General features: G+C 59.7%; 2 protein-coding genes across 6 annotated transcripts in view; both read left to right on the forward strand.

Moving 5' to 3' along the window:
* The window catches only part of LOC144336971 (uncharacterized), a 26605-nt gene extending 13147 nt beyond the window's left edge, over positions 1–13458 (forward strand). The window contains exons 2-3 of one of the 3 annotated variants that reach the window (XR_013409516.1): positions 8462–8602; positions 13006–13139. Coding sequence is in view for 1 of the 3 variants with exons in the window: in XM_077979180.1 (XP_077835306.1) it covers positions 13006–13025 (20 nt within the window). In the remaining 2 variants the exon portion in view is untranslated. Of the gene's footprint in view, positions 1–8461; positions 8603–13005 lie in introns of all 3 variants that reach the window. The other 2 variants (XR_013409517.1, XM_077979180.1) reach the window with 2 other exon arrangements.
* CSNK1G2 (casein kinase 1 gamma 2) lies at positions 13006–24596 on the forward strand. Of its 3 annotated transcripts, none has more exons than XR_013409480.1 (11): positions 13006–13457; positions 21604–21644; positions 21740–21809; positions 21900–22048; positions 22152–22386; positions 22456–22541; positions 22612–22696; positions 22773–22896; positions 23027–23110; positions 23185–23291; positions 23408–24596. XR_013409480.1 is itself a non-coding variant. In XM_015122399.3 (11 exons), the coding sequence occupies exons 1-11, from the start codon at positions 13271–13273 to the stop codon at positions 23460–23462; spliced, it is 1248 nt and encodes a 415-aa protein (XP_014977885.1). In that variant the 5' UTR covers positions 13006–13270; the 3' UTR covers positions 23463–24596. The 3 variants fall into 3 exon arrangements, 2 of the variants coding, with proteins under 2 accessions (XP_014977885.1, XP_077835247.1); XM_015122399.3 differs by having other exon boundaries at positions 22773–22921; XM_077979121.1 differs by having other exon boundaries at positions 21740–22048; positions 22773–22921.

Consider the following 24596-nt stretch of genomic DNA (forward strand, 5'->3'; position numbering starts at 1 on the left):
GTGATCCAGCCCTGAGTGTGCCAGGGAGTGTGAAGTGGACACCCGTGCCACTCCTGTCACCGGAGGAGGCTGCTGCCCGCCCCGGGCTCCATCTGCAAAGTCGGGTGTGCATCTGTGTGGCTTCCTGGCCCTAGTGCTCAGCTCTGCAGGGCACAGTGGGGTTTGCTTCCGGCCCTGAGGCTGGTCACAGGGAGGCTGGTGCTCGTCCAGGGACCCAGAGAGAAAGCAGCAGCCCCAACCTGCCTGGGCCGCAACACCCAGGACCACTGTATCAGAACAGACGCCAGCGGGGCAGCCTGCTTGGTGGCCGGGTGGAGCGGGGTCGGCACACAGCCTGGGCCGGCCTTCACCCCAGCTCCCAACGGTGTTGCGTCCCTGAGTGCAGGGCCTGCCCCTTTCTCATCCTCCTGACTCCAGGTCATGGGGCAGGGGTGCCGCGAGCCTCTCTGGGAGCCAGGACCTGAGAGGTGATGGTCACCACCCAGACGAGGGGCCGGGGGTCACACAGGGAGGCTTCCAGGGGATGCCAGGAGCAGTGGGGCCCTAGACCCAGCAGTGGGTGGACCCAGCAGGGCCGTGCCCATGTTGGAGGTTCTCGGGGGTGGGGCTTGTCATCTGCAGCTGGGATGGGAATTGGTGAAAAGCCGGAACACACAGAGCTGAGTCAAGATCAGACAGCGAGGTGGCAGCACCTGTGGTCCCAGCTATTCGGGAGGCTGAGGCCGGAGAATCGCTTGAACTCGGGAGACGGAGGTTGCAGTGAGCTGAGATTGTGCCAGGGCACTCCAGCCTGGGCGATGGAGCTAGATCCTGTCTCAAAAAACAGAAGACCATGGGTCCCAGCCCTCGAGGCCGCTCTGTACTCGGACCCGGCAGCTGTGGCTGCGGCACAGGTGCCCACCCTGAGGCCTCGGCTGTTTCAGTGGTTGGTGTTGACCCTCCACGGAGGGGCTGAGTGGGGCGTGTTCAGTCCCATCTGGGTGGCCTGAGTGTTGGGGATGGGAGACTGTTTTTTTGTTTCTGTTTTTTGGTTTTTGAGATGGAGTCTCGCTCTGTCGCCCAGGCTGGAGTGCAGTGGTGCGATCTCAGCTCACTGCAAGCTCCGCCTCCTGGGTTTACGCCATTCTCCTGCCTCACCCTCCCGAGTAGCTGGGACTACAGGTGCCCACCGCCATGCCTGGCTAATTTTTTTTTATTTTTAGTAGAGACGGGGTTTCACTGTGTTAGCCAGGATGGTCTCGATCTCCTGACCTTGTGATCCCAAAGTGCTGGGATTACAGGTGTGAGCCACCGCGCCCGGCCATCACTCATGGTTTCTTAGCAGAAGGAACTGACCATGCTAGCGGCTCACCTGGAAGAGAGAAGGAGGGAGAAGGTGGGGGATTCTGCAGAGGGAAGGCTGGTGGTGGTGCCCGCCTTTGACGGCCGTGTCCTGATGCTGTGTGGCTTAAACGGTGCCACCCGGAGATTGGTGGGCGGGATTGGGCCTCTGGGTGCCCCCAGCTGTGGGAGCGGGTGTGGCAGGGATGGCTAGAAAGAAAAGCAACCTGGACGCAGGCCCCACCTCCCTCCTGGCAGCCCCACAGGCTCGAGGCCACTGTGTCAGGAGGGCTAGCCTAGATGGAGAGCAGGCGAGTGGTCCCGCGCCCAGGAGGGGGCCTTGCCCAGCCTGGAGGCCACAAGGATGAGAAGCAGTGTGTGCCCGGGAGGTCACGTGGGCACCACAGACGGAAGTGGAGCTGGGGGAGAGATGTCTCGGGATGCACCAGGCACTCTTGCAAACCAAGTGGTGAGCAGAGAGCAGCCTGGAAGAGAAGGGGGGCTGCCCCGAGCAGCTTGGGTGGCCGGGCGTGTGGGAGACCTTGGGTTTGCTGTTAGGAGGGACAATGAACGCAGGCGCCTCCGTCTCCACTTCGTGTCCGTCCTCACTGAGGGAGCCGAGCAGATGCCTTTGCCCCTGCAGGTCCCCCATGTCCCCTCACCTGGGGCGCGTTCCACACGCCAGGCCCCTTTCACAGCTCACCACACAGGCAGAAACTGGAGGGTGCTCAGGACCCCGAGTGACTGCGGACGTGGGCACAGAGGGGCCTCTGAGGGTGCCTGGTCGCATCTGAGCAGCTACCGGATCTCCCATGGAGACACCCCGGGGTGGGTGCCCAGTGGGTGCTGTGTGTGTGGCATGGCCACTGGTGAGGGCCCCCTGGGGCTCTGGGGCACACAGCAGAGCCAGCCTCTTGTCACTACGTGCTTCCCCTGTGTGCAGGGAGAGGTTGGAGGCACGTGCCCGTCTTGTCTGGAAGCCAGGTGTTGGGACGCGTCCTGACGACGGCCCGGCCCACTTCCTGACGGGGCACCTGAGGATCGTCGGTGGCTGAGCAAGGGGCTCCTCCCGAGTGGGTCCGGGGGCCGCGGAAGCACAGCGCAGCCTGCCCTGCCTGCAATTGAGGGGCGATTGGGACTCCCACCGCCTCTACCAAAGCCTGTGCCCCTGATGTCTGTCGAGAGCACGGCTTCCTCCTTGGCAGTTCCGAGGCCACTGGGCCTCACTTGGTCCTTTCTGGGCCCCAAGTGTGTATGTTGGGGGAACAGGAGCCTGGCAGGGCCGTGCTGAGGGCTCAGCAGTGGGGGCTGCGGGGTTGGTGCTCCAGGGCGGGAGAGCTGCCCGGCTCCTGCCAGGTGTCGAGAGGGCCTCAGCTCTCCCAGGCACTGTCTCCCCTCCCAGGGCCGCAGCGGCTGGTGTTGAGTGTGGGTATGAGCTGTGGCTCCGGGTCCTGAGCGTCCCCCCCGACGTGGCTTCCTGGTCTGCGTCTCTGTCCTCTCCCAGTGAGAGTTGATTTTTGTGTTAATAACTGAGGTGTGACGCTCGGGCAGTACCCGCTAGCTGTGTAACTCACACAGCTCGGTGCCTTTAGCTCTTCACGAGGCCGTGGCTCCATCCGTGCCGTCTGATAGAGGAAACTTTGATCCTCACGGCGAGAAGGGATGGATTTGTTTTCCTCGTGAAGTCGGTGGCGTTTGCTTTTCAGGTTCCGCTTGGTGGCCTCCAGCCTCTTGTCCTCAGCGAGGGTTTTGGCGGCTCCCTCTCCAAGGTCTGAGTGTCCCCACTCGCTTGTCTGGAAAGGGGCCGGAGCTCTGGGGCTCGCAGCGAGAGTGGGCGCGACGTCTTTTCCTGACGCGGCATCGGGGTGTCTCAGCTGCCTGGACACCTGCCTGCGGGGGTAGCACAGACCCTATAGGCAGCGGCTCGGCCCCCAGCACCCGCCCCCCTTTTAATGCCACCCTGGGTCCCCCAGCACCGGCCCAACCTTTAATGCCACCCTGGGTCCCCACACCCCTGGCTACACATTGCGGCTCCCACGACCCTTGTTTGGGTACACGGTCCTCCAGCAGGACTCTCAGAACTGGGGAGTGAGACTTTGTTCCCTGCTGTTGTAAAGGGCATAACCTGGGAGAAGCCAGGCGGACAGAAGCCCCCACCCGTGTCCAGGGACCCACGTAGGGGTCCGGAGCTCCCCTGTCCTCCCTAAGTGCCAGTCCTGACCCTCCCACAGCAGAGGGTCTTCCCGCAGGGGCTTGTAGGAAGAAAAGGCGTCCTGCTGCTTAGGAGATAGGTGCGTCCGGGACCTGGGGCCTTCTCGCACTCAGCCCACAGGAAGACCCCCTGGACGGCGCCTGCCCCTTCCTCGCTCCCCACCCTGCTTCTGCACGCACTCCCCCGAGATGGCCCCATGTCCTGCTGCTTTCTGGCAGGGGAGAGCTGAGGCCTGTGTGTCCAGGACGCTGCCTCTTGCGCAGTCTCCATCCCTAGTCGAGAAAGGCAGGCAGTGTGGCGCGAGCAGGCTGGCCTCGGGCAGGGGTGCCTCCTGGGCAGTGTCCCCTCGGGATGTTTGCCGTATGGGATCTCACAGCCGGCTCTGACGGTCTGTGTGTGTGTGTCTGTGTACTTGCATGTGGTTGTGCTTTCTTGCGGGATGGAGAATCTAACAGTAGGCGGGGTACGGTGGCTAACAACTGTGATCCCAGCACTTTGGGAGGCTGAGGCGGGCGGATCACTTGAGGTCGGGAGTTTGAGACCAGCCTGGCCAACGTGGCGAAACCTTGTCTCTACCAAAAATACAAAAAATTAGCCGGGCGTGGTGGTACATGCCTGTAATCACAGCTTACTTGGGAGGCTGAGGCAGGAGAATCACTTGAAACCGGGAGGCGGAGGCTGCAGTGAGCCGAGATCGCACCACTGCACTCCAGCCTGGGCGACAGAGCGAGACTCTGTGTCAAAACAGAACAAAACAAAATGCAGGCACAGACATTTCAGTGCCCCCCTCCTGCGGGCGCCCCCCTTCCTGCGGGCGCCCCCCTTCCTGCGGGCGCCCCCCTTCCTGCGGACGCCCCCTCCCTGCGGGCGCCCCCCTCCCTGCGGACGCCCCCTCCCTGCGGACGCCCCCTCCCTGCGGACGCCCCCCTTCCTGCGGACGCCCCCCTTCCTGTGGGCACCCCCTTCCTGCGGGCGCCCCCCTCCCTGCGGACGCCCCCTCCCTGCGGATGCCCGCTCCCTGCGGGTGCCGCGAGGGTTTCCAGAAGAAGGAGAGTGTTCCCATGCTGGCAGCTCATCCAGGTGTGGGCCGGTGTGCGTCGGGGCACGGGCGGGGGGAGGCGCTGGGCTCCAGTTTATCTCCTGTGGATGCATCACTCCTCCATGGTGGTTCTCTGTGCAAGTCCCCCTGTCCGCCCCGTTGGCAGCCGCAGTGGAAGGACAGATGGACGGGCTGTGACTGGGACAGCCCAATGTGACCCCAGCCCCAGCTGTCACGGTTGTGGCATTCTCGCTATTCCCTGTGGCTCTCGTGGCTGTGGAGGGGCGTGGATGGGGCGGTCCCTGCGGTCAGAACCTGGCCGTGTCGGGTTGAGGACTTGAGCCCAGCTCAGTCGTCAGAGCCGCTGCTCATTCCCCCACACAGAGGCGTTGGATGGGGCTGCCTTGGGTGTCCCTCTTGGCTGGGGTGCACGCATCACCCCGATTCTCCAGCCCATGCTGAGGAGCCTCGCGGGCAGTGCCCAGCAGTCTATACTCCAGGCCATTGCTGTCCATTTCTCCAGAAGGCCCTGCTGGTGGGGGATCCCAGGACAGTGGAGCCTGGGAGGGGCCCCAGCGTTGGCCGTGAGGTGTGGAGGTGCTGTCTGGAACTAGGGGTGCCCCGAAGCAGTATGGCGCCCAGTCCCTGTGCTGGAAGACATGAGCTGCGGTGGGGGGCGGGGGCTGCGTCTCACGGATCCCTCTCCCAGGGCACACGAGGAGATTCCTCCCCCAAAACGCCCAGGAAGGAAGTTAAATTTTAATATGGGTCTGGTTTAGAGAAACTAGGTTAGCCGTGCGTGGGTGTTTCTGGATGTTTGGGCAGTAAAGAGAGTTGGTAACTTAAGAAATCTGCTGGCCACTAAGCAGGGGTGAGGGGTACTGACTGCCGTCCCTTCTTCAGCTACGGCCACTCGGTCCCATCGGTGTCCCCGGCCACCTCCCTCGTGTCCAGCACCAACACAGCGCTGCAGCTGTGACTCAGTCCAGTGGAGAAAACTCACATCCAAAACTAAACCAGGAGTCAGCCAAAAAAATGCAAATTAAAAGCACACCCCAGCCAGGTGCAGTGGCTCACGCCTGGAATCCCAGCACTTTGGGAGGCTGAGGCAGGTGGATCATGAGGTGAGGAGTTCAAGACGATCCTGGCCAAGATGGTGAAACGCCGTGTCTACTAAAGATAAAAAAATTAGCCCAACGTGGTGGCGGGCGCCTGTAGTCCCAGCTACTCAGGCGGCTGAGGCAGAGAATTGCACGAACTTGGGAGGCGGAGGTTGCAGTGAGCCGAGATCGTGCCACTGCGCTCTAGCCTGGAGCTGAGATCGTGCCACTGCGCTCTAGCCTGGGCAAAAGAGGAAGACTCCATGTAAAAAAGAAAAAGGCACATCCCCGGCATGGCCGTGCACAGGAGTGGGGTCACCACAGCTCACGCCTGTAATCCCAGCACTTTGGGAGGCTGAGGAGGGAAGATTGAGCCCAGGAGTTTGAGACCAGCCTGGGTAACATAGCAAGATCCCATCTCTACAAAAAAAAAAAACCAGACATGGGAGTCCATGCCTGTGGTCCCAGCTACTCGGGAGGCTGAGGCAAGATTGCTTGAGCCTGGGAGACAGGTCACAGTGAGCTGAGATCGTACCACTGTGCTCCAGCCTGGGCGCCAGAGCCATACCCTGTCTGAAACCAAAATCCAACGCGCACAGAATAGTCGGGGTGGGTGTGTGGGAGTCAGACCCTCGGGAGCGGCAGGTCGAGTGTAACTCGGCGCAGCCACCGTGGAGATGGCCTGGCGGCTCCTCAAACACACACAGAGCTCCCATCTGATCCAGCAACCCACGGCCACACAGAAGCCCGTGCGCAGATACAGCAGTGGACTCCAGCAGCCGGGCGGTGGCCACAGCCCAGATGGCCATCAGCAGAGGAGGAGACATAGTGCAGCCTTCCATGCACTGGGACACAACCCAGCCACGAAAGGAAGAAGCTCTGACTTGGGCCACGGCGTGGATGCACCGCGAGGACGCCAGGCTCCACGAGAGACGCCAGACACAGAAGGACACGCCGTATGTTGTCCCATTTTTGTGAAATGTCCAGGGCAGGCCCATCCACAGAGACAGGGATAACATGGTGCTTTATTATAAATTTTTCACGAAAATAAAATATACAGTACTCTCTTGTGAGTTTATTGTAGCCCATTGATTTTTTCTTTTTCTTTTTTTTTTTTTTTGAGACGGAGTCTCGCTCTGTCACCCAGGCTGGAGTGCAGTGGCCGGATCTCAGCTCACTGCAAGCTCCACCTCCCGGGTTCACGCCATTCTCCTGCCTCAGCCTCCCGAGTAGCTGGGACTACAGGCGCCCGCCACCTCGCCCGGCTAGTTTTTTTCTATTTTTTAGTAGAGATGGGGTTTCACGGTGTTAGCCAGGATGGTCTCGATCTCCTGACATCGTGATCCGCCCGTCTCGGCCTCCCAAAGTGCTGGGATTACAGGCTTGAGCCACCGTGCCCGGCCTCTTTTTTTTTTTTTTTTTTTTGAGACGGATTCTCGCTCTGTCACCCAAGCTCTACCTCCCGGGTTCACGCTGTTCTCCTGCCTCAACCTCCCAAGTAACTGGGACTACAGGTGCCCACCACCATGCCTGGCTAATTTTTTTGTATTTTTAGTAGAGACAGAGTTTTATTTTTATTTTTATTTTTATTTTTTGAGACGGAGTCTCGCTCTGTCGCCCGCGCTGGAGTGCAGTGGCCGGATCTCAGCTCACTGCAAGCTCCACCTCCGGGGTTCACGCCATTCTCCTGCCTCAGCCTCCCGAGTAGCTGGGACTACAGGCGCCCGCCACCTCGCCCGGCTAGTTTTTTTCTATTTTTTAGTAGAGACGGGGTTTCACAGTGTTAGCCAGGATGGTCTCGATCTCCTGACATCGTGATCCGCCCGTCTCGGCCTCCCAAAGTGCTGGGATTACAGGCTTGAGCCACCGTGCCCGGCCTTTTTTTTTTTTTTTTTTTTTGAGACAGATTCTCGCTCTGTCACCCAAGCTCTACCTCCCGGGTTCACGCTGTTCTCCTGCCTCAACCTCCCAAGTAACTGGGACTACAGGTGCCCACCACCATGCCTGGCTAATTTTTTTGTATTTTTAGTAGAGACAGAGTTTTATTTTTATTTTTATTTTTTGAGACGGAGTCTCGCTCTGTCGCCCGCGCTGGAGTGCAGTGGCCGGATCTCAGCTCACTGCAAGCTCCGCCTCCCGGGTTCACGCCATTCTCCTGCCTCAGCCTCCCGAGTAGCTGGGACTACAGGTGCTCGCCACCTCGCCCGGCTAGGTTTTTGTATTTTTTTTTTTTTTAGTAGAGATGGGGTTTCACCGTGTTAGCCAGGATAGTCTCGATCTCCTGACCTCGTGATCCGCCCGCCTTGGCCTCCCAAAGTGCTGGGATTACAGGCGTGAGCCACTGCGCCGGCGAGACAGAGTTTTACTGTGTTAGCCAGGATAGTCTCGATCTCCTGACCTTGTGATCCACCCATCTCAGCCTCCCAAAGTGCTGGGATGACAGGCGTGAGCCACCGCGCCCGGCCTCTTTTGTTTATTTGAGGCAGTGTCTCACTCTGACACCCAGACTGGAGTGCAGTGGTGGGATCATGGCTCATTGCAACCTCTGCCTCCCAGGTTCAAGTGATTCTCCTGCCCCAGCCTCCTGAGTAGCTGGAATTAACAGGCATGCGCCACCACGCCCAGCTAATGTTTGTATTTTTAGTACAGTTGGGGTTTCACCATGTTGGCCAAGCTGGTCTCAAACTCCTGACCTCAAGTGATCCCCACACCTTGGCCTCCCAAAATGCTGGGATTGCAAGTGTGAGCCCGTGGCCAGCCTCTACAAATCTTCTTTTTTTTTTTTTTGAGACGGGGTCTTGTTCTGTCGCCCAGACTGGAGTGCGGTGTTGTGATCTCGGCTCACTGCAAGCTCCGCCTCCCGGGTTCACACCATTCTCCTGCCTCAGCCTCCCGAGTAGCTGGGACTACAGGCGCCGCCACCACACCCAGGTAATTTTTTTTTTTGTATTTTAGTAGAGACAGGGTTTCACCGTGTTAGCCAGGATGGTCTCGATCTCCTGACCTCGTGATCTGCCTGTCTCGGCCTCCCAAAGTGCTGGGATTATAGGCGTGAGCCACCGCACCTGGCCTTTTTTTTTTTTTTTTTTTTTATTTTGAGACAAAATCATCTTGCTCTGTTGCCCAGGCTGGAGTGCAGTGGCATGATCTTGTCTCACTAAAACCTCCACCTCCCAGGTTCATGCCATTCTCCTGCCTCAGCCTCCCAAGTAGCTGGGATTTCAGGTGCCTGCCACCACGCCCAACTAATTTTTGTATTTTTAGTAGAGTTGGGGTTTCACCAGGTTGGCCAGGCTGATCTCGAACTCCTGGATCAGGTGATCCCAAAGTGCTGGTCCTTGGCCTCCCAAAGTGCTGGGATTATAGACATGAGCCACTGCGCCTAGCCTACAAAAAACTGTTTAAAAATTAGCTGGGCGTGGTGGTGTGTGTTTGTAGTTCCAGCTACTCTGGAGGCTGAGGTGGGAGGATGGCTTGAGCCCAGGAGGTTGAGGCTGCAGCAAGCTGTGATTGCGCCATGGTACTTCAGCCTGGGTGACAGATTGAGACCCTGTGTCAAAAAAAAAACATCCAAGTTCAAGGTGAAAAGCATGAAGTCCGGCTGGAGAGGCATCAGCCAGCATTCAGACGATCTAGCCAGGATCACTGATGGAGGTGGCTACGATAAACAGACTTTCAGTGTAGAAGCAGCAGCCGTCTGCCGGAAGAAGATGTCACCCAGGACTTTCCTCGCGTGGGAGAAGCGGTTCCCTGGCTTCCAAGGAGAGGCCCACCCTCTTCACCCTCTTGTTAGGGGCTAATGCAGCTGGTGACTTTAAGGTGACGCCAGGGCTTTTTACCATTCCACAAATCCTAGGACCCATGAGAATGATGCTAAATCTATTCTGAGCTCTGTAAATAGAACAACAGAGCCTGGGTGACAGCACATCTGTTTAGCACCTGGCTTACGGAATATTTGGAGCCCACTTTTGAGACCTATTGCTCAAGAAAAGTTTCTTTCAAAATATGACTGCTCACGGACAGTGCACCTGGTCACTCAAGAGCACTGGTGGAGACGCACAAGATCAGTGTTTCTGGCCGGGCGTGGTGGCTCACGCCTGTAATCCCAGCACTTTGGGAGGCCGAGGCGGGCGGATCACGAGGTCAGGAGATCGAGACCATCCTGGCTAACACGGTGAAACCCCGTCTCTACTAAAACTACAGAAAATTAGCCGGGCGCGGTGGCGGGCGCCTGTAGTCCCAGCTACTCAGGAGGCTGAGGCAGGAGAATGGCGGGAACCCGGGAGGCGGAGCTTGCAGTGAGCCGAGACCATGCCACTGCACTTCAGCCTGGGCGACAGAGCGAGACTCTGTCTCAAAAAAAAAAAAAAAAAAAAATCAGTGTTTCCATTCCTGCTAGCGCAACATCCAGCCTGTGGCCCGTGGATCAATGAATCATTCATTGACTTGGAAATCAGGATGACTCCTTGACATGTCATCCATTCATTTATTTATGAACGACATGGTGCCGCTCTGTCACCCAGGCTGGAGTGCAGTGGCATGATCTCGGCTCACTGCATCCTCCGCCTCCCGGGTTGAAGCAATTGTCCTCCCTCAGCCTCCCAAGTAGCTCGGGCTATAGGCACGTGCCACCACGCCCAGCTAATTTTTGTATTTTTGTGTAGGGGGGTGGTTTCGCCATGTTCCCCAGGCTGGTCTTGAACTCCTGAGTTCAAAGCAGTCTGCCCACCTCAGCCTCCCAAAGTGCTGGGACTACAGGCATGAGCCACAGTGCCCGGCCAAGTCTCACTGTTTTTGAGGCAAGGTCTCACTGTGTCGCCCAGGCTGCAGTGGAGAAGCAGAATCACAGCTCACTGTAGCCTCTACCTCCCAGGCCCAAGCGATTCTCTCACCTCAGTCTCCTAAGTAGCTAGGACTACAGGTGTACACCACCATGCCTGGCTAATTTTGATTTTATTTTTGTAGAGATAGGGTCTCCCTGTGTTGCTTGCCCAGGCTGGTCTTGAACTCCTGGCCTCAAGCAGTCCACTTGGGTCAGCCTCCAAAAGTATTGGGGTTACAGGCAGTAGCCACCGCACCCGCCCACAACTCTCATTATTGAGAAATACATTTGTAAGACTCTGGGTGCTTGTAGGTGCCGTGGAGAGCAATCACTCTGATGGAGCTGGGGAAATTGAGTAAATTGAAACCCCCGGAAAGGATTTGCCATTCTAGAGACCGTGCAGGACACGTGTGATCCATGGGAGGAGGTCAAATGGCAGGATTCGTGGAAGTTTGGAGGAAGTTGATCCCAGGCCTGAAGGATCACTGTGAGGGTTCAGGACTTCCATGGAGGAGGAACTGCAGAGGTTTTAGAAGCAGGAAGACAGCTAGAATGAGAGGAACTTGGAGATGTGACTGCAGTGCTGCCATCTCACAAGAAACTTTCACACGTGAGGAGTTGCCTCTTTTTTTTTTGAGACGGAGTCTTGCTCTGTCACCCAGGCTGGAGTGCAGTGGCGCGATCTCGGCTCCCTGCCAGCTCTACCTCCCGGGTTCACGCCATTCTCCTGCCTCAGCCTCCCTAGAGCCGGGACTACAGGCGCCCGGCACCGCACCTGGCTAATTTTTTGTATTTTTAGTAGAGACGGAGTTTCACCATGTTGGTCAGCCAGGTCTCGATCTCCTGACCTCGTGATCTGCCCGCCTCGGCCTCCCGAAGTGCTGGGATTCCAGGCGTGAGCCACCGCGCCCAGCCGAGGCGTTGCCTCTTGAGGGTGAGCAGGGGAGTTGCTTCAGCTGCTCTGTAGTCCCAGTGAAGGTTCTGTGAACCTGGTGGAAATGAGGACAGAGGACTTGGAATAGCTCGGAACCTCAGTTGACGAAGCCGCGGCTGGGTCGAGAGGACCGACTGCAGTTTTGAAAGACGTTCTGCTGTGGGTGATAAATGCTATCAGACAGCATCACGCCCCACAAAGAAATCTTTGATGAAAGGAAGAGTCGGTTGCTGCGGCCGACTTTTTTGTGGTCATAGTTTAAGAAGTTGCCCTCGCCTCCGGCAGCCGCTGCCCCGATGAGTCAGCCGGCGTCCACGTCGAGGCAAGACCCTCCTCCAGGGAGATTAGGGCGCACTCACAGTCCGACGATCGTTAGCGTTGTTTAGCAGTAAAGTATTTTTATTTCTCTCTTATTTAGTTAAGATGGGGTCTCGCTGTATCACCCGGGCTGGAGTGCAGTGGTATGATCATGGCTCCCTACAGCCTCCGCCTCCTGGACTCAAGCGATCCTGCCGCCTCAGTCTCCCGACTAGCTGGCACCACAGGCTTGCGGCACCATGCCCCACTTAATTAAAGTGTGTCCGTTCACAGTGTACCACGGCATACCGTGGTACACTGTGAACGTAACTTTTGTGCGCACCAGGAAACGAAAACATCTGAGTGGCTATTGCCGCGTGGAACCCCAAGGCACGCTTGCGATCACCTCAGGGTGTTTCTCGTACCAGAACACGGTTGCCACGTGCAGTGGGGCAGTGCTTGTGACGCTGGTGCCTTTGTTTCTGTTGTGGCTTATTCAGCTGGGAGTTCCTGTCCTAACATTTTCGGCGATGGCTGTGCACCCGTGGCCCCTCCTCACCTGCCTCCCTCAGGCCCCGCCATACCCTTCTCAGCTCCGCTCTGCACCGAAGGGGCTGGGTGGGACCCACCCTGGCATTGTCACAGCCCCGAGTGGTGTCCAGCCTGCCCCGCTCCACCAGTGGCTGCTGGAGAACGACCCGAGCCTGGGTCAGGCCGTGGGGATTCCTGCAGCAGCTTACGGCTCGCTGGGGCCTCCTGCCCTCCGGTCCACTCTCCCCACTTTCAGTGTCCCCTGGCCGCCATGGGCAGGGGCAGCTCTGTGGCTTCTGTGTCCCTGCCTCAGGTCTGCCTGCTGTCATCTGCCTCCCTCCCTCTTTCTCAGAGCAGCCCTGGGCCTGGAGATGGGGACTGTTGTGTGGCCCTTCTGTGTCTGGGGGTGCGACTGACCCCTGGCTTCAGGATCCTCAGGGCCTCTCCCTGGGATGGGCAGGCATGCCCTCCCAGCAGTACGTTCTCCCACCTGTGCCACCCACCCACCCATCTTGCTTCACAGAAAGGCCCCTGAGCCCTACCCTGTTAGTCTCTAGGCAGCCACGCCGAGACCTCTGGCCTCTAATGTCATGTGGCACGTGCTTCCCAGCCGCGTTCCGGGCACGGGCAGTGCTTGTCGTGTCCCGGCCTTCAGAGCTCCTTCCAGCCCGGCAGCCCCCTGGCTGCGTCCTCTGTGGCCTCCGCCCCGTGTCCTCGCCGGCGCTCACCTGTGCCTCTGTTTCTCCACAGCTGTGAGCCGTGAGCTTTGAGGCGGTGGGACCTGTCAACAGAATGTCTCCTGCCCCCGAGAGCCACCCCAAGGCCACTGAGATGAGCACCGCGGCCTGGCCGGCCCCAGTGCCTGCGTCTCAGTAGCCGGGAGCCGCGGGCCCACGCCCGCCCGCCAGCCGCGGTGATGTTCTAGCCACAGAGGAGCCAAGACCTCAGGTTTCCAGAGACTTGGGATTTGCACGGCAGCAGAGCCACCGTGGAGAGGCCAGGGTATCACAAACTTATGGATTTTGACAAGAAAGGAGGGAAAGGGGAGACAGAGGAGGGCCGGAGAATGTCCAAGGCCGGCGGGGGCCGGAGCAGCCACGGCATCCGGAGCTCGGGGACCAGCTCGGGGGTCCTGATGGTGGGCCCCAACTTCCGCGTCGGCAAGAAGATCGGCTGCGGCAACTTCGGGGAGCTCCGCCTAGGTGAGGCCCTGCTCGTGGCTGATGGGGTGGGAGGCTGCTGGCAGGGCCGCACGGGGTCACCGGAGCCTCCAGTGGGGCCGCACGGGGTCACCAGAGCCTCCAGTGGGGCCACCCGGGTCACGGGATCCTCCGGCGGGGCCGCACGGGGTCACCGGAGCCTCCGGCGAGGCCACCCCGGGTCACTGGCATGTGTTGAATCATCTGTCCATCGTGGTATGAGTGTCACTTCCCTTCGAGGAAGCCCCATGGGGACAGTGGGTTTCTGGCCCTGTCACCTTTTCGGGAAACAATTCAGTTGGGAGGCAGGTGGCCCAGAGCAGGCCAGGCCATGCCGCAAGGAGTCCGAGTATTAAGTCATGAATGACTTCCACAGCCCATGTCCGTGCTGGGCAAAGCCCTGGCCTTAACCGCAGGCGCCAGCACGGAGCCAGCGTCGGGTGACTGGAGTGACTGTTTTGTGGTGATGACGCTGCTGTGTGCCACTCCCAGCTTCACCGTGTAAAACGCCGCACCAGGCCCACCTGGCTCCATGCCTTCTGCTCACACTGACCTCTCCCGGGTCGCGATCTGATTGCCCGGGCAGGCGTGAGGAGCAGGGCCGAGGACTGAGCCTGTTACTGGCCAGGGGCGCCTTCCCTTGGGTGGGGGTGCCTGAAGATGACCACCAGGCCTGGGGGAGCTCTGAGCACGTTTGGGGCCAGTGGCAGTTCGTGATTAGCTGTGCCAGGGAGCCGGATCATCCCCAGAAATACTAAATTCATTCCTGGTGCTGCTGGGTGTACGGCCAACGCCGAGCTCCTGCGGGAGGGCATTTGGCGTCTGTTGCTGGGGTTGTCCGGAAGACCCAAGTGCACCCCCGGTCAATGTCTGTCGTGGTGGGAGTCGGGGTCTCTGGGAAAGGGCGCAGGATGGGCAGGTCTGGGAGGCCACGGCAGTGGATCAGCCTCACGTGGGCACCCACGGCAGGCAGTACTGGAATCCGGCCCCTCGGCCCAATGAGGTTGTCAGATGAGGGAAACTGAGGCCCAGGCAGTGGGTATGTTGTGGTTGCACCTTCAAGAGCGGCTGCCCAGGGGTGCAGGAGCATGGGCTGTAGCCACCTGGACCCCAGGCATGTTTTGTGACCCCGCTTCCCACCTGCCTCAGTTTACCCACCTGTTAAATAGGGATGAATGGTAGTTGCCACTGTTCAGAAGTGGGTTCAGCAGGCAGTTACGTGGCAGAAGTGTGTGTCCTGAGTCAAGCAGCTTCTCCCAGGCGAGCGCAGCTGTCGGGGTCACTGTTGGCTGCCTCAGTGTTCCCATTGGCTGCACCCGGGGCCCCAGGAGGCCCGTTTGAGACCCCATCCCGAACCAGATTCCACCCCAGCCCTTGGGGAGGCTGCTGGGATTCCACTCTTTTGCGCAGAGGCTGGGCTTGGGCGCCACTGCCTGTCTGATGGCCTGTGGCTCGGGAGGCCCCGGGCTCCGTTTCTCAGCCAAGAGAGTGAGCTTTTCCCGACGGTAGCTGTGGCCTCCCAACCCTGTGTGTGTGCGCACATACTCAGACACACGTGCAGACACATGCAGATGTGTACACACATGCCCACACACGTACATGTGCACACTAAAGCACATGCACACAGGCACGCACAGCCACAACCATGTGCACACAGGCACATCTGCACACACACGCCTGGCACAGCCCTGTGACCTGCAGCCTGCGGGATATGGCTTTTGGGGACCCAGATGACTGTGTGGGTCCTGTCCTTGAGCGGTGGTTGCAGGCCGCTGAACAGTGCAGGTCCCCGTAGGCAGGTGAGAGGTGAGAGTGACATATGGGTGATGCCAGCTTGCCAGCCTTTTTTTTTTTTTTTTTTTTGAGACGGAGTCTTGCTCTGTCGCCCAGGCTGGAGTGCAGTGGCGCGATCTTGGCTCACTGCAAGCTCCGCCTCCCGGGTTCACGCCATTCTCCTGCCTCCCAAGTAGCTGGGACTACAGGTGCCCACCACCGCACCCGGCTAATTTTTTGTATTTTTAGTAGAGACGGGGTTTTGCTGTGTTAGCCAGGATGGTCTCGATCTCCTGACCTCATGATCTGCCCGCCTCAGCCTCCCAAAGTGCTGGGATTACAGGCGTGAGCCAACGCGCCTGGCCATTTTTTCTATTTTTAGTAGACATGGGGTTTCACCATGTTGGACAGGCTGGTCTCGAACGCCTGACCTCAGGTGATCCACCTGCCTTGGCCTCCGAAAGCGGTGTTACACACGTGAGCTACTGCACCTGGCCTGCTTTTTTTTTTGAGACAGAGTCTTGCTCTGCCCAGGCTGGAGTGCAATGGCGCAATCTCAGCTCACTGCAACCTCCACCTCCTAGGTTCAAGCAATTCTCCTGCCTCAGCTTCCCAAGTAGCTGGGATTACAGGTGCACCCCACCACACCCAACTAATTTTTTGTATTTTTTAGTAGAGACGGGGTTTCACCATGTTGGCCAGGCTGGTCTCAAACTCCTGACCTCAGGTGATCCGCCTACCTTGGCCTCTGAAAGTGCTGGGATTACAGGCGTGAACCACCATGCCTGGCTGACCCCGGAAGTTTTGGACTGGCCCAGCCTTGCTCTCATTCTTGGGTTCTGGTTCTGCGTGTGACGCAAGTGCTTGGCGCTGTCTGCAGGTCCCTCGGCCCTGGCTGTTTTCCCTAAGTCTCTATTCTCCTGGTGTCAGGCTGTGCGGCTGCTGCTGCTTGCTGTAAGTTTACTCTTTTTCTACAGCCTCCAACCCTGGAAGTCCATGCGGTGCATCTTTGATCGCTTAGTGGCATTTTTCAGTTCCGTATGATTCTCCATTCGATCTCAGCTGAGATTTCCCATGTGCACATTGATTTTGGCCATCTTTTCCTTTACATCTTTGAACATGTTTGTGCTGTTTCTTAGTCCATTTTGTGCTGCTATAACAGAATACCATAGACTGGGTCATTTTTTTTTAATTTTTTTATTTTATTTATTTATTTATTTTTTGAGATGGATTCTTGCTCTGTCGCCCAGGCTGGAGTGCAGTGGCCGGATCTCAGCTCACTGCAAGCTCTGCCTCCGGGTTTACGCCATTCTCCTGCCTCAGCCTCCCGAGTAGCTGGGACTACAGGCGCCTACCACCTCGCCCGGCTAGTTTTTTGTATTTTTAGTAGAGACGGGGTTTCACCGTATTAGCCAGGATGGTCTCGATCTCCTGACCTCGTGATCCGCCCGTCTCGGCCTCCCAAAGTGCTGGGATTACAGGCTTGAGCCAGCGCGCCCGGCCTTTTAAAATTTTTTTTGAGATGGAGTCTTGCTCTGTTGCCCAGGCTAGAGTGCAGTGGTACGATCTTGACTCACCACAACCTCCGCCTCCTGGGTTCAAGTGATTCTCCTGCCTCAGCCTCCCAAGTAGCTGGGATTACAGGCGCACACCACCATTCCCAGCTAATTTTTGTATTTTTAGTAGAGATGGGGTTTCACTGTGTTGGCCAGGCTGGTCTGGAACTCCTGACCTTGTGATCCGCCTGCCTCAGCCTCCCAAAGTGCTGGGATTACAGGTGTGAGCCACCGCGCCTGACTGGGTCATTTATAGTGAACAGAAATTGACAGACTCAGTGTTCTGGAGGCTGGCAGTCTTCAGATTGAGGATGGCGTCTGGCAAGGACCTTCTTGCTGTGTCATCCCATGGTGGAAGGCAGGAGGGCAAGGACCGGAGGGGGCTGGATTTGCCCTTTAATCAGGAGCCCGCTCCCATGCTGATGGCATTCATCCATCCACCAGGGCAGTGACCCAGCCCCAACAGTGCTGGATTGGGGACCCAGTTCCCAACACATGACCCTTGGGGGGGTGCATCAAAGACACAGCACTGTGTGGAATGACGTCTGTGCTGCTGCTGACTTTCTCGCTTGTCACGGTCACACCCCCTTCATTCACCTGTGGGACAGCCTCAGTGGGTGTGGCCGTGGTGTGTGCCATGAGGTGTGGAGGGTGCGGTCTCCCAGCTTGAGCGCTGCGTTTGTCCCTGTGGCTCACCTTGTTTCTGTCAGGGTTGGTTTCGGTGTTGCTGGGGCAGGGCCGAGGGTAAACATGAGTGACTCCAAGGCCAGGAAGCCCTGTGCCAAGCTGTGGACCTTTTGGGTTCTCAGCTGAAGTCAGAGAATCCAGGGAGGACCCCGCGCTCCGGCTGTTGGAGGTGTAGCATCCTCCCGCCTGTGTGTCCCCCGGAACCTCCTGAGCCTCTCTGGAGCTGTTCTCTGCCAGGCCCCATGGGGTCTCCTGCCCTCTGCCTGCACCGCGAGTACTGCCGGAGAAGCCCCTTCGGCTTTCAGAGCCCAGAGCGCCCGACCTCCTCCAGGCGTCTGAGATCCACAGGCCTCAGACGCTGCCACACCCGCCCAGCGCACACCCAGGTCTCTGAAATGCCGTCTGCACACAGCGGTGGGGTCAGGCGAAGGTTTCTTCCACAGCGCAGAGTGGAAGAGCCGGGAAAGACCACATCACCATCAGAGGCATCAGAGCTTCGAAGGTCTGCTCATCACGACACTGCCAAAAGCATGAGGCCAGCCAGGCTGGGCAAGACCGAGCATCCGCCTAAGTGTCGGGGAACCACAGCCGGATGATACATCGACAGACAGCGGAGGGACGGCGCAGCACACAGGCGAGGGCTTGGCCTCTTCCGTTGGGGGAGCGCAGCTCAGCCCTTGGTGGTGGTCAGCACGTGGCCGACGCTTTGCCAGAGAAGGGGACAACTGCCCGCAGGAAGAGCTGCACAGCCGTGTTCGCCGAGCTCCGCTCTGGGGAGTCAGAACTGGAGACGGCAGGGTGTGCCGCAAGGGCGAATGGGCACGCCAAACCCCGTCCTCCCCGTGAGCCGGGGCGCAGCGCCAGGCAGGCACACGCCGCGCGATACGGCGAGGAGCCCACCGCAGTGGCAGCCTCTTGAGAGGGGGAGGGGGGATGGCTGAGGGGCAGGGCGCGCTCCCTCTCAACAGGACTGGGTTGGTTCAGGAGCGGGCAGCTGCCAGCGCTCACCAGACAGGACTTTGGAGACACGGGCATCCCACTGTGAATCCCACCTCCAAAGAGCAGCGCAGGAAGGAAAACCACAAATGCTGGACTGAACCTGCAACTTCCAGATTCAGTGGAAGGAACCGCAGATGCTGGACTGAACCTGCAGCTGCCGGATTCAGGGGAAGGGACCACAGACGCTGGACTGAACCTGCAGCTGCCGGATTCAGGGGAAGGGACCGCAGACGCTGGGCTGAACTTGCAGCTGCAAGATTCAGGGGTCAGGCCGGGCGTGGTGGCTCAAGCCTGTAATCCCAGCACTTTGGGAGGCCGAGATGGGCAGATCACGAGGTCAGAAGATAGAGACCATCCTGGCTAACACGGTGAAACCCCATCTCTACTAAAAAATACAAAAAACTAGCCGGGCAAGGTGGCGGGCGCCTGTAGTCCCAGCTACTCGGGAGGCTGAGGCAGGAGAATGGCGTAAACCCAGGAGGCGGAGCTTGCGGTGAGCTGAGATCGTGCCACTGCACTCCAGCCTGGGCTACAGAGCGAGACTCCGTCTCAAAAAAAAAGATTCAGGTAGCAGTGTCCTGGGCTCTAAAACTTCCAAATCTGGGGCAGTGTCCTGAGCTCTAAAACTTTGAAATCTGGCCAGGCACAGTGGCTCACGCCTCTAAATCCCAGCACTTCGGGAGGCCGAGGCAGGCGGATCACCTGAGGTCAGGATTTCGAGACCAGCCTGGCCTACATGGCGAAACCCCATCTCTAGTGAAAATACAAAAATTAGTCAGGTTGTTGGTGCCTGTCTGTAATCTCAGCTACTCAGGAGGCTGAGCCAGGAGAATTGCTTGAACCCAGGAGGCAGAGGTTACAGTGAGCCATGATCATGCCACTACACTCCAGCCTGAGCAACAGAATGAGACTCCATCTCAAAAAGGAAAAAACTTTGAAGTCCCTCTAAAAATAAGATGGACCGGTGGATGGTAACTGTGAGGATGGACCACGTGGCAGGTTTAGTTCTGGGGCCTCGGCAGTGAATGTTGGGTATTCGGGGCACGACTCCTATTGTTTTACGAGGAGAATTTCCGAATAACATGTTGGGGAAAACACAGGAGGGAGCCCATTTGTTCTGAAAACGCAGGGACCAACCCTGGTCCCCGGCTCAGGACTGGAGGGAGGCTCCTGGTCATTACTCGTCCTTATGATCCTGCCCCCTCAAGATGCCACATTCTTGAGGCTGTTTAGGGAAATTGACAAGCTGATTGGAAACTGCCGAAATAGAGCCCTGGCAGTGCTATGGACGGGGCAATGCGGGAAGGGGCCCCGGCAGTTCCCGTGCTGCAGGGCACATCCGGGTTGGGGCACTAGTGGGAGGAAGAGGCTCGCAGGGCCCAGGTGGGACCCCAGCCTCAGACTGTGAGGTCATGACCGTGTGCAGCGCAGCCAGCAGGCTTTGGGGCTTTGCATCCACCTTAGCAGGGTTTCCAAACCCGTTGTCGCCACGGCCACCCTGCCAGTCCAGCTGCAGCAGGGCGGGAGGAAGTGGAGGCTTCTTTCTTTTTTTTCTTTCTTTCTTTTTTTGAGACAGAGTTTCGCTCTTGTTGCCCAGGCTGGAGTGTAGTGGCATGATCTCAGCTCACCACAACCTCCACCTTCCGGGTTCAAGCACTTCTCCTGCCTCAGCCTCCCTAGTAGCTAGGATTACAGGCATGCACCACCACACCCGGCTGATTTTGTATTTTCAGTAGAGACGGGAGTTTCTCCATGTTGGCCAGGCTGGTCTCGAACTCCCGACCTCAGGTGATCCGCCCTCCTTGGCCTCCCAAAGTGCTGGGATTACAGGTGTGAGCCACCGCCCCCGGCGACGGAGGCCTCTTTCTGCCGTGGATGCTGCTCAGGCAAAGGCAGCCGACTGCAGACCCAACATGGTGACCCAGCCCGACAGTGCCTGAGAGATGGGGCTGCCCCACGTGGTGTCCTGTCATGCCGCGGGACAGGTCGCCCAGCAGATGGTAGCTGTGGCCCCAGTGCCATCCTGGGCTGGAGCCACACGGGTGCCGGACACATTCGTGCCTGTTGTCTGGCTCAGCTGCCGTGGGGAGCCCTCCAGGGCCATGTGCCATGTGTGCTTGCAAGGATCCAGCCTGTTCACCGCTGGTCTCACCCCTCGGGTGCTGAGCCACCACAATGGGTGGGGCCATGCGCCCCTCCCAGGCCGGCTTCCACAGTTGCCCCTGCAGAGCTTCCCTGTGTTAAGGGCTGGCCTTCTCCTTCCTCAGGGGGTGTAACAGGTAAAAAGCTGCACCCTGGGCAGTACACGGGCTCCCGCCTGTCATCGCGGCCCTGTGGGAGGCTGAGGCAGGCCGATCACTTGAGCTCACGAGTTCAAGACCAGCTGGGTAACTTGGAGAAACCCCGTCTCTACTAAAAATACAAAAAGTAGTTGGGTGTGGTGGTGCGCACCTGCAGTCCCAGCTACTTGGGAGGCTGAGGTGTGTGAGGATGGCTTGCGCCCAGGAGACAGGCTGCAGTGAACTGCGATCGCACCTCTTCACTCCAGCCTGGGCAACAGAGCGAGACCACCTCAAAAAAAAAAAAAAAAAAAGGTTATGGGCCTTGTGCCTTCTGCCCTTTCATGGGACTGAGCCCTGGAAGTTCTGTGTGGCTGGTGACCCCAGGGGACAGGACCTGGCTCCTCTTTTCTAACCCATGTGGGCCACAGGTCCCTGTCCAGCTGTGCTGGGGCTCACCTGGGGGCCTCCGGCATGCATGCGGGGGATGCTGTGCCCTGGGGGTGTCTTTGAGAAAGGGGTGGAGGAGTGTGGAGCCCCTGGGGCTCCCTTGCAGCCGTGAGAAACTCCCCAGTGCCACTTACGTCCTGGACTGGGGAGGTGGTGGGGAGAGGGGGAGGAGTGGCAGACACGGAGGCAGTGACCACACGGGCAGGGTGCAGGTGTGGGGAGGACCTGGCAGGCCCCAGTGCCGTGCTCGGGCAGGCTGGGCCCAGGCCCGGCTGCTGGGCAGGGGTGCCCTTTGGAGGCTGGTCCTTCAGGGATCCCCTCCTGCCTCCTTCCTGGGGGGTGGGCTGGGAAGGTGGGGGCTAGGTGGGCCCGGCGCCAGGGTGCTGATGCTCTGTGTCCCCACAGGAAAGAATCTCTATACAAATGAATACGTGGCTATCAAATTGGTGAGTCGGCCCCTCCACCCCACCCCCGCTGACATACCCCCAGGGATTTCAGGGCAGCAACCAGTGTCCCCGGTGACTCGCGCTTGTGCCCCCAGGAGCCGATCAAGTCCCGGGCCCCGCAGCTGCACCTGGAGTACCGGTTCTACAAGCAGCTCAGCGCCACAGGTACCGGGCAGCCCGCGGGTGGGGCGGGGGCTGCGCAGGGGCAGGGAGGGGGCCGCCGCCGCACGCCCCTGCGTCTGTCTTCCGCCGCAGAGGGCGTCCCTCAGGTCTACTACTTCGGCCCGTGCGGGAAGTACAACGCCATGGTGCTGGAGCTGCTGGGGCCCAGCCTGGAGGACCTGTTCGACCTGTGTGACCGGACCTTCACGCTCAAGACGGTGCTGATGATCGCCATCCAGCTGGTGCGCGGCGGGCGGGCGGGCGGGACTCGGAGGGAAGAGGGTGGCTCTGGAGGGAGCGCGTGGGCCGGGGAGGGGCCTGGCCGACACCGCTTTGCCTCTGCAGATCACACGCATGGAGTACGTGCACACCAAGAGCCTCATCTACCGGGACGTGAAGCCCGAGAACTTCCTGGTGGGCCGCCCGGGGACCAAGCGGCAGCACGCCATCCACATCATCGACTTCGGGCTGGCCAAGGAGTACATCGACCCCGAGACCAAGAAGCACATCCCGTACCGCGAGCACAAGAGCCTGACGGGCACGGCGCGATACATGAGCATCAACACGCACCTGGGCAAGGGTGAGCTGCGCGCGCGCGGCGGGGGGCGGGCGCCCGGGCCCCGCTGAGGCTGCGCCCCTGTTCCCGCAGAGCAGAGCCGCCGCGACGACCTGGAGGCGCTGGGCCACATGTTCATGTACTTCTTGCGCGGCAGCCTCCCCTGGCAGGGGCTCAAGGTGGGCGCGGGGGCCGGGCGGGCAGGCGGGGACACAGGCCGGGAACAAGGCTGACCGCGGACCCCCGCAGGCCGACACGCTCAAGGAGCGATACCAGAAGATCGGGGACACCAAGCGCGCGACGCCCATCGAGGTGCTCTGCGAGAACTTCCCAGGTAAGGGGTCCCTGCGTCCCCGCCCCCACCCCGTGCCCCCACCCCCGCCGAGGCCCCGCTGGCACTCTCTCTGCAGAGGAGATGGCCACGTACCTGCGCTACGTGCGGCGCCTGGACTTCTTCGAGAAGCCGGACTATGACTACCTGCGGAAGCTCTTCACCGACCTCTTCGACCGCAGCGGCTTCGTGTTCGACTATGAGTACGACTGGGCCGGGAAGCCCCTGGTAGGTGGGGGGCCCCGGTGTGTGGGGAGGGGACCAGGAAACCGCCCTGCAGGAGATGGGAACCGGCACTGCAGCCCATCCTGAGTCGTGCTCATTCCCCCGCAGCCGACCCCCATCGGCACCGTCCACACCGACCTGCCCTCCCAGCCTCAGCTCCGGGACAAAGGCCAGCCGCACAGCAAAAACCAGGTGAGGCCCGGGCGGGACCGACGCCCCAGGGAGGGGCACGGGCGGCCAGCGTGACCCCCTACTGCCCCCGCCAGGCGCTGAACTCCACCAACGGGGAGCTGAACGCGGACGACCCCACGGCTGGTCACTCCAATGCCCCCATCACGGCGCCTGCAGAGGTGGAGGTGGCCGATGAAACCAAGTAAGGCTCTGGGGAGGTGGGGGTGCCCTGGGTCCCCTGGGGGTGGGAGGGCCTGAGGCCTGGGCTGCCCCCGCCCCGCACCCCGCTCCTCCTACCTGTGCCACCTCCCTCCCCAGATGCTGCTGTTTCTTCAAGAGGAGAAAGAGAAAATCGCTGCAGCGACACAAGTGACCCCGGGCGCGTGCAGCCCCCTGAATCTTCTCCGCGCAGCCCCTTGGGGCGAGAGCTTGTGCGAGGCCCTCGGGGCCCACCCACAGCGGCCCAGGGCCAGACCCTGGCCGGAAGCCAGAACGCAGACTGCAGGGGCCGCACCTGGCTCAGCCGGCGGCCCCACCCCCGGGACGTGGGGTCACTTCCTTCACGTAAGACTTTGGCCGAAATTTCTACACCTGTGTCTAGTCCTCCCCTCCAAGAGCATTAACTATTTAAAACAAGGAAAAAAGGAAAAACACAGAGGCCCACCTGCCCCCACCCTGCCCTCCGTTTCTTTGCTGAAGTGAGTAGTGTGATCTGGGGGCCCCCGGCTGAGGCCCGGCCTGGCCCCGCCAGCCGCCCCCGTTAGCGTCATAAAGTCCAGCTTGTCTCCCTCGATCCAAAGGCCGTTTTCTCGAGGGGAGGGCAGGCCCGGCCTGGAGGGTGCTGTGGGGCTGTCTTGCCCAGGCCCTCCTGGGAGGGGAGAGGCATTGCTGCCAGGGGTGAGGCCGTGCCTCAGGCCTCCCTGAAACCAAAGGGGAAGGCAGGGGTGGGCCCGCGGCGGAAGCCGGCTCCCCAACCAAAATGCTGCACCAAAGCTCGGGTGCCGCGGGCACGGCCACTGCAGCCTCTGCCCAGCCTGGCCCTGGCGAGGGGCGGGCGGGCGCTGCCAGGCTGGTGCTTCTCAACGCACTTGCTTCCGGAGGCTGTGCCCCGGCGCCTGGAACCTGAGGTGGGAGGACCAGCTGGTGTCGCCCTGCTCGGCCCTGGGCCCTGTTGCGTGGGGCGGGTGGGCACAGGGCTTCCTGCCTCTGTGCTCCGCCACCCGGCAAGCAGTCGGAGACAAAACGCCTTAAAGCCCCGGCGCAGCCCCGCGGGTGTATGTGCAGGGGCCTGGGGCGGCCCTGGACTGACGGGCGGTCCCCCAGCGGGGTGCCCTGGAGGCTGCTGGGCAGAGTGAAGCAGCTTGGGGCCGTGCCTAGGGCGGTGGCTGTGAGTCTAGTTTTTGCTTTACCAAGTGTACAGAAATGGCATTTACGTTTCTCTGATGCTCCCTTGAAGCCATAGAATTTAGGGGCTTTTTTTAAAAAATAAAAGAAAAATGAAACCAAA

The sequence above is a fragment of the Macaca mulatta genome, chromosome 19 (assembly GCF_049350105.2).
Source record: "Macaca mulatta isolate MMU2019108-1 chromosome 19, T2T-MMU8v2.0, whole genome shotgun sequence".
NCBI classification, from domain to species: Eukaryota; Metazoa; Chordata; class Mammalia; order Primates; family Cercopithecidae; genus Macaca; species Macaca mulatta.

What these genes read in the sequence shown, in the direction of transcription:
- CSNK1G2 (XM_077979121.1), top strand. Translation starts at nt 13,271, where the DNA reads ATGGATTTTGACAAGAAAGGAGGGAAAGGGGAGACAGAGGAGGGCCGG. An exon ending in GCTCTGCGAGAACTTCCCAG is followed by an intron (nt 22,697 to 22,772) that starts GTAAGGGGTCCC and finishes CTCTCTCTGCAG; the next exon opens with AGGAGATGGCCACGTACCTG. An exon ending in GAGGTGGCCGATGAAACCAA is followed by an intron (nt 23,292 to 23,407) that starts GTAAGGCTCTGG and finishes CTCCCTCCCCAG; the next exon opens with ATGCTGCTGTTTCTTCAAGA.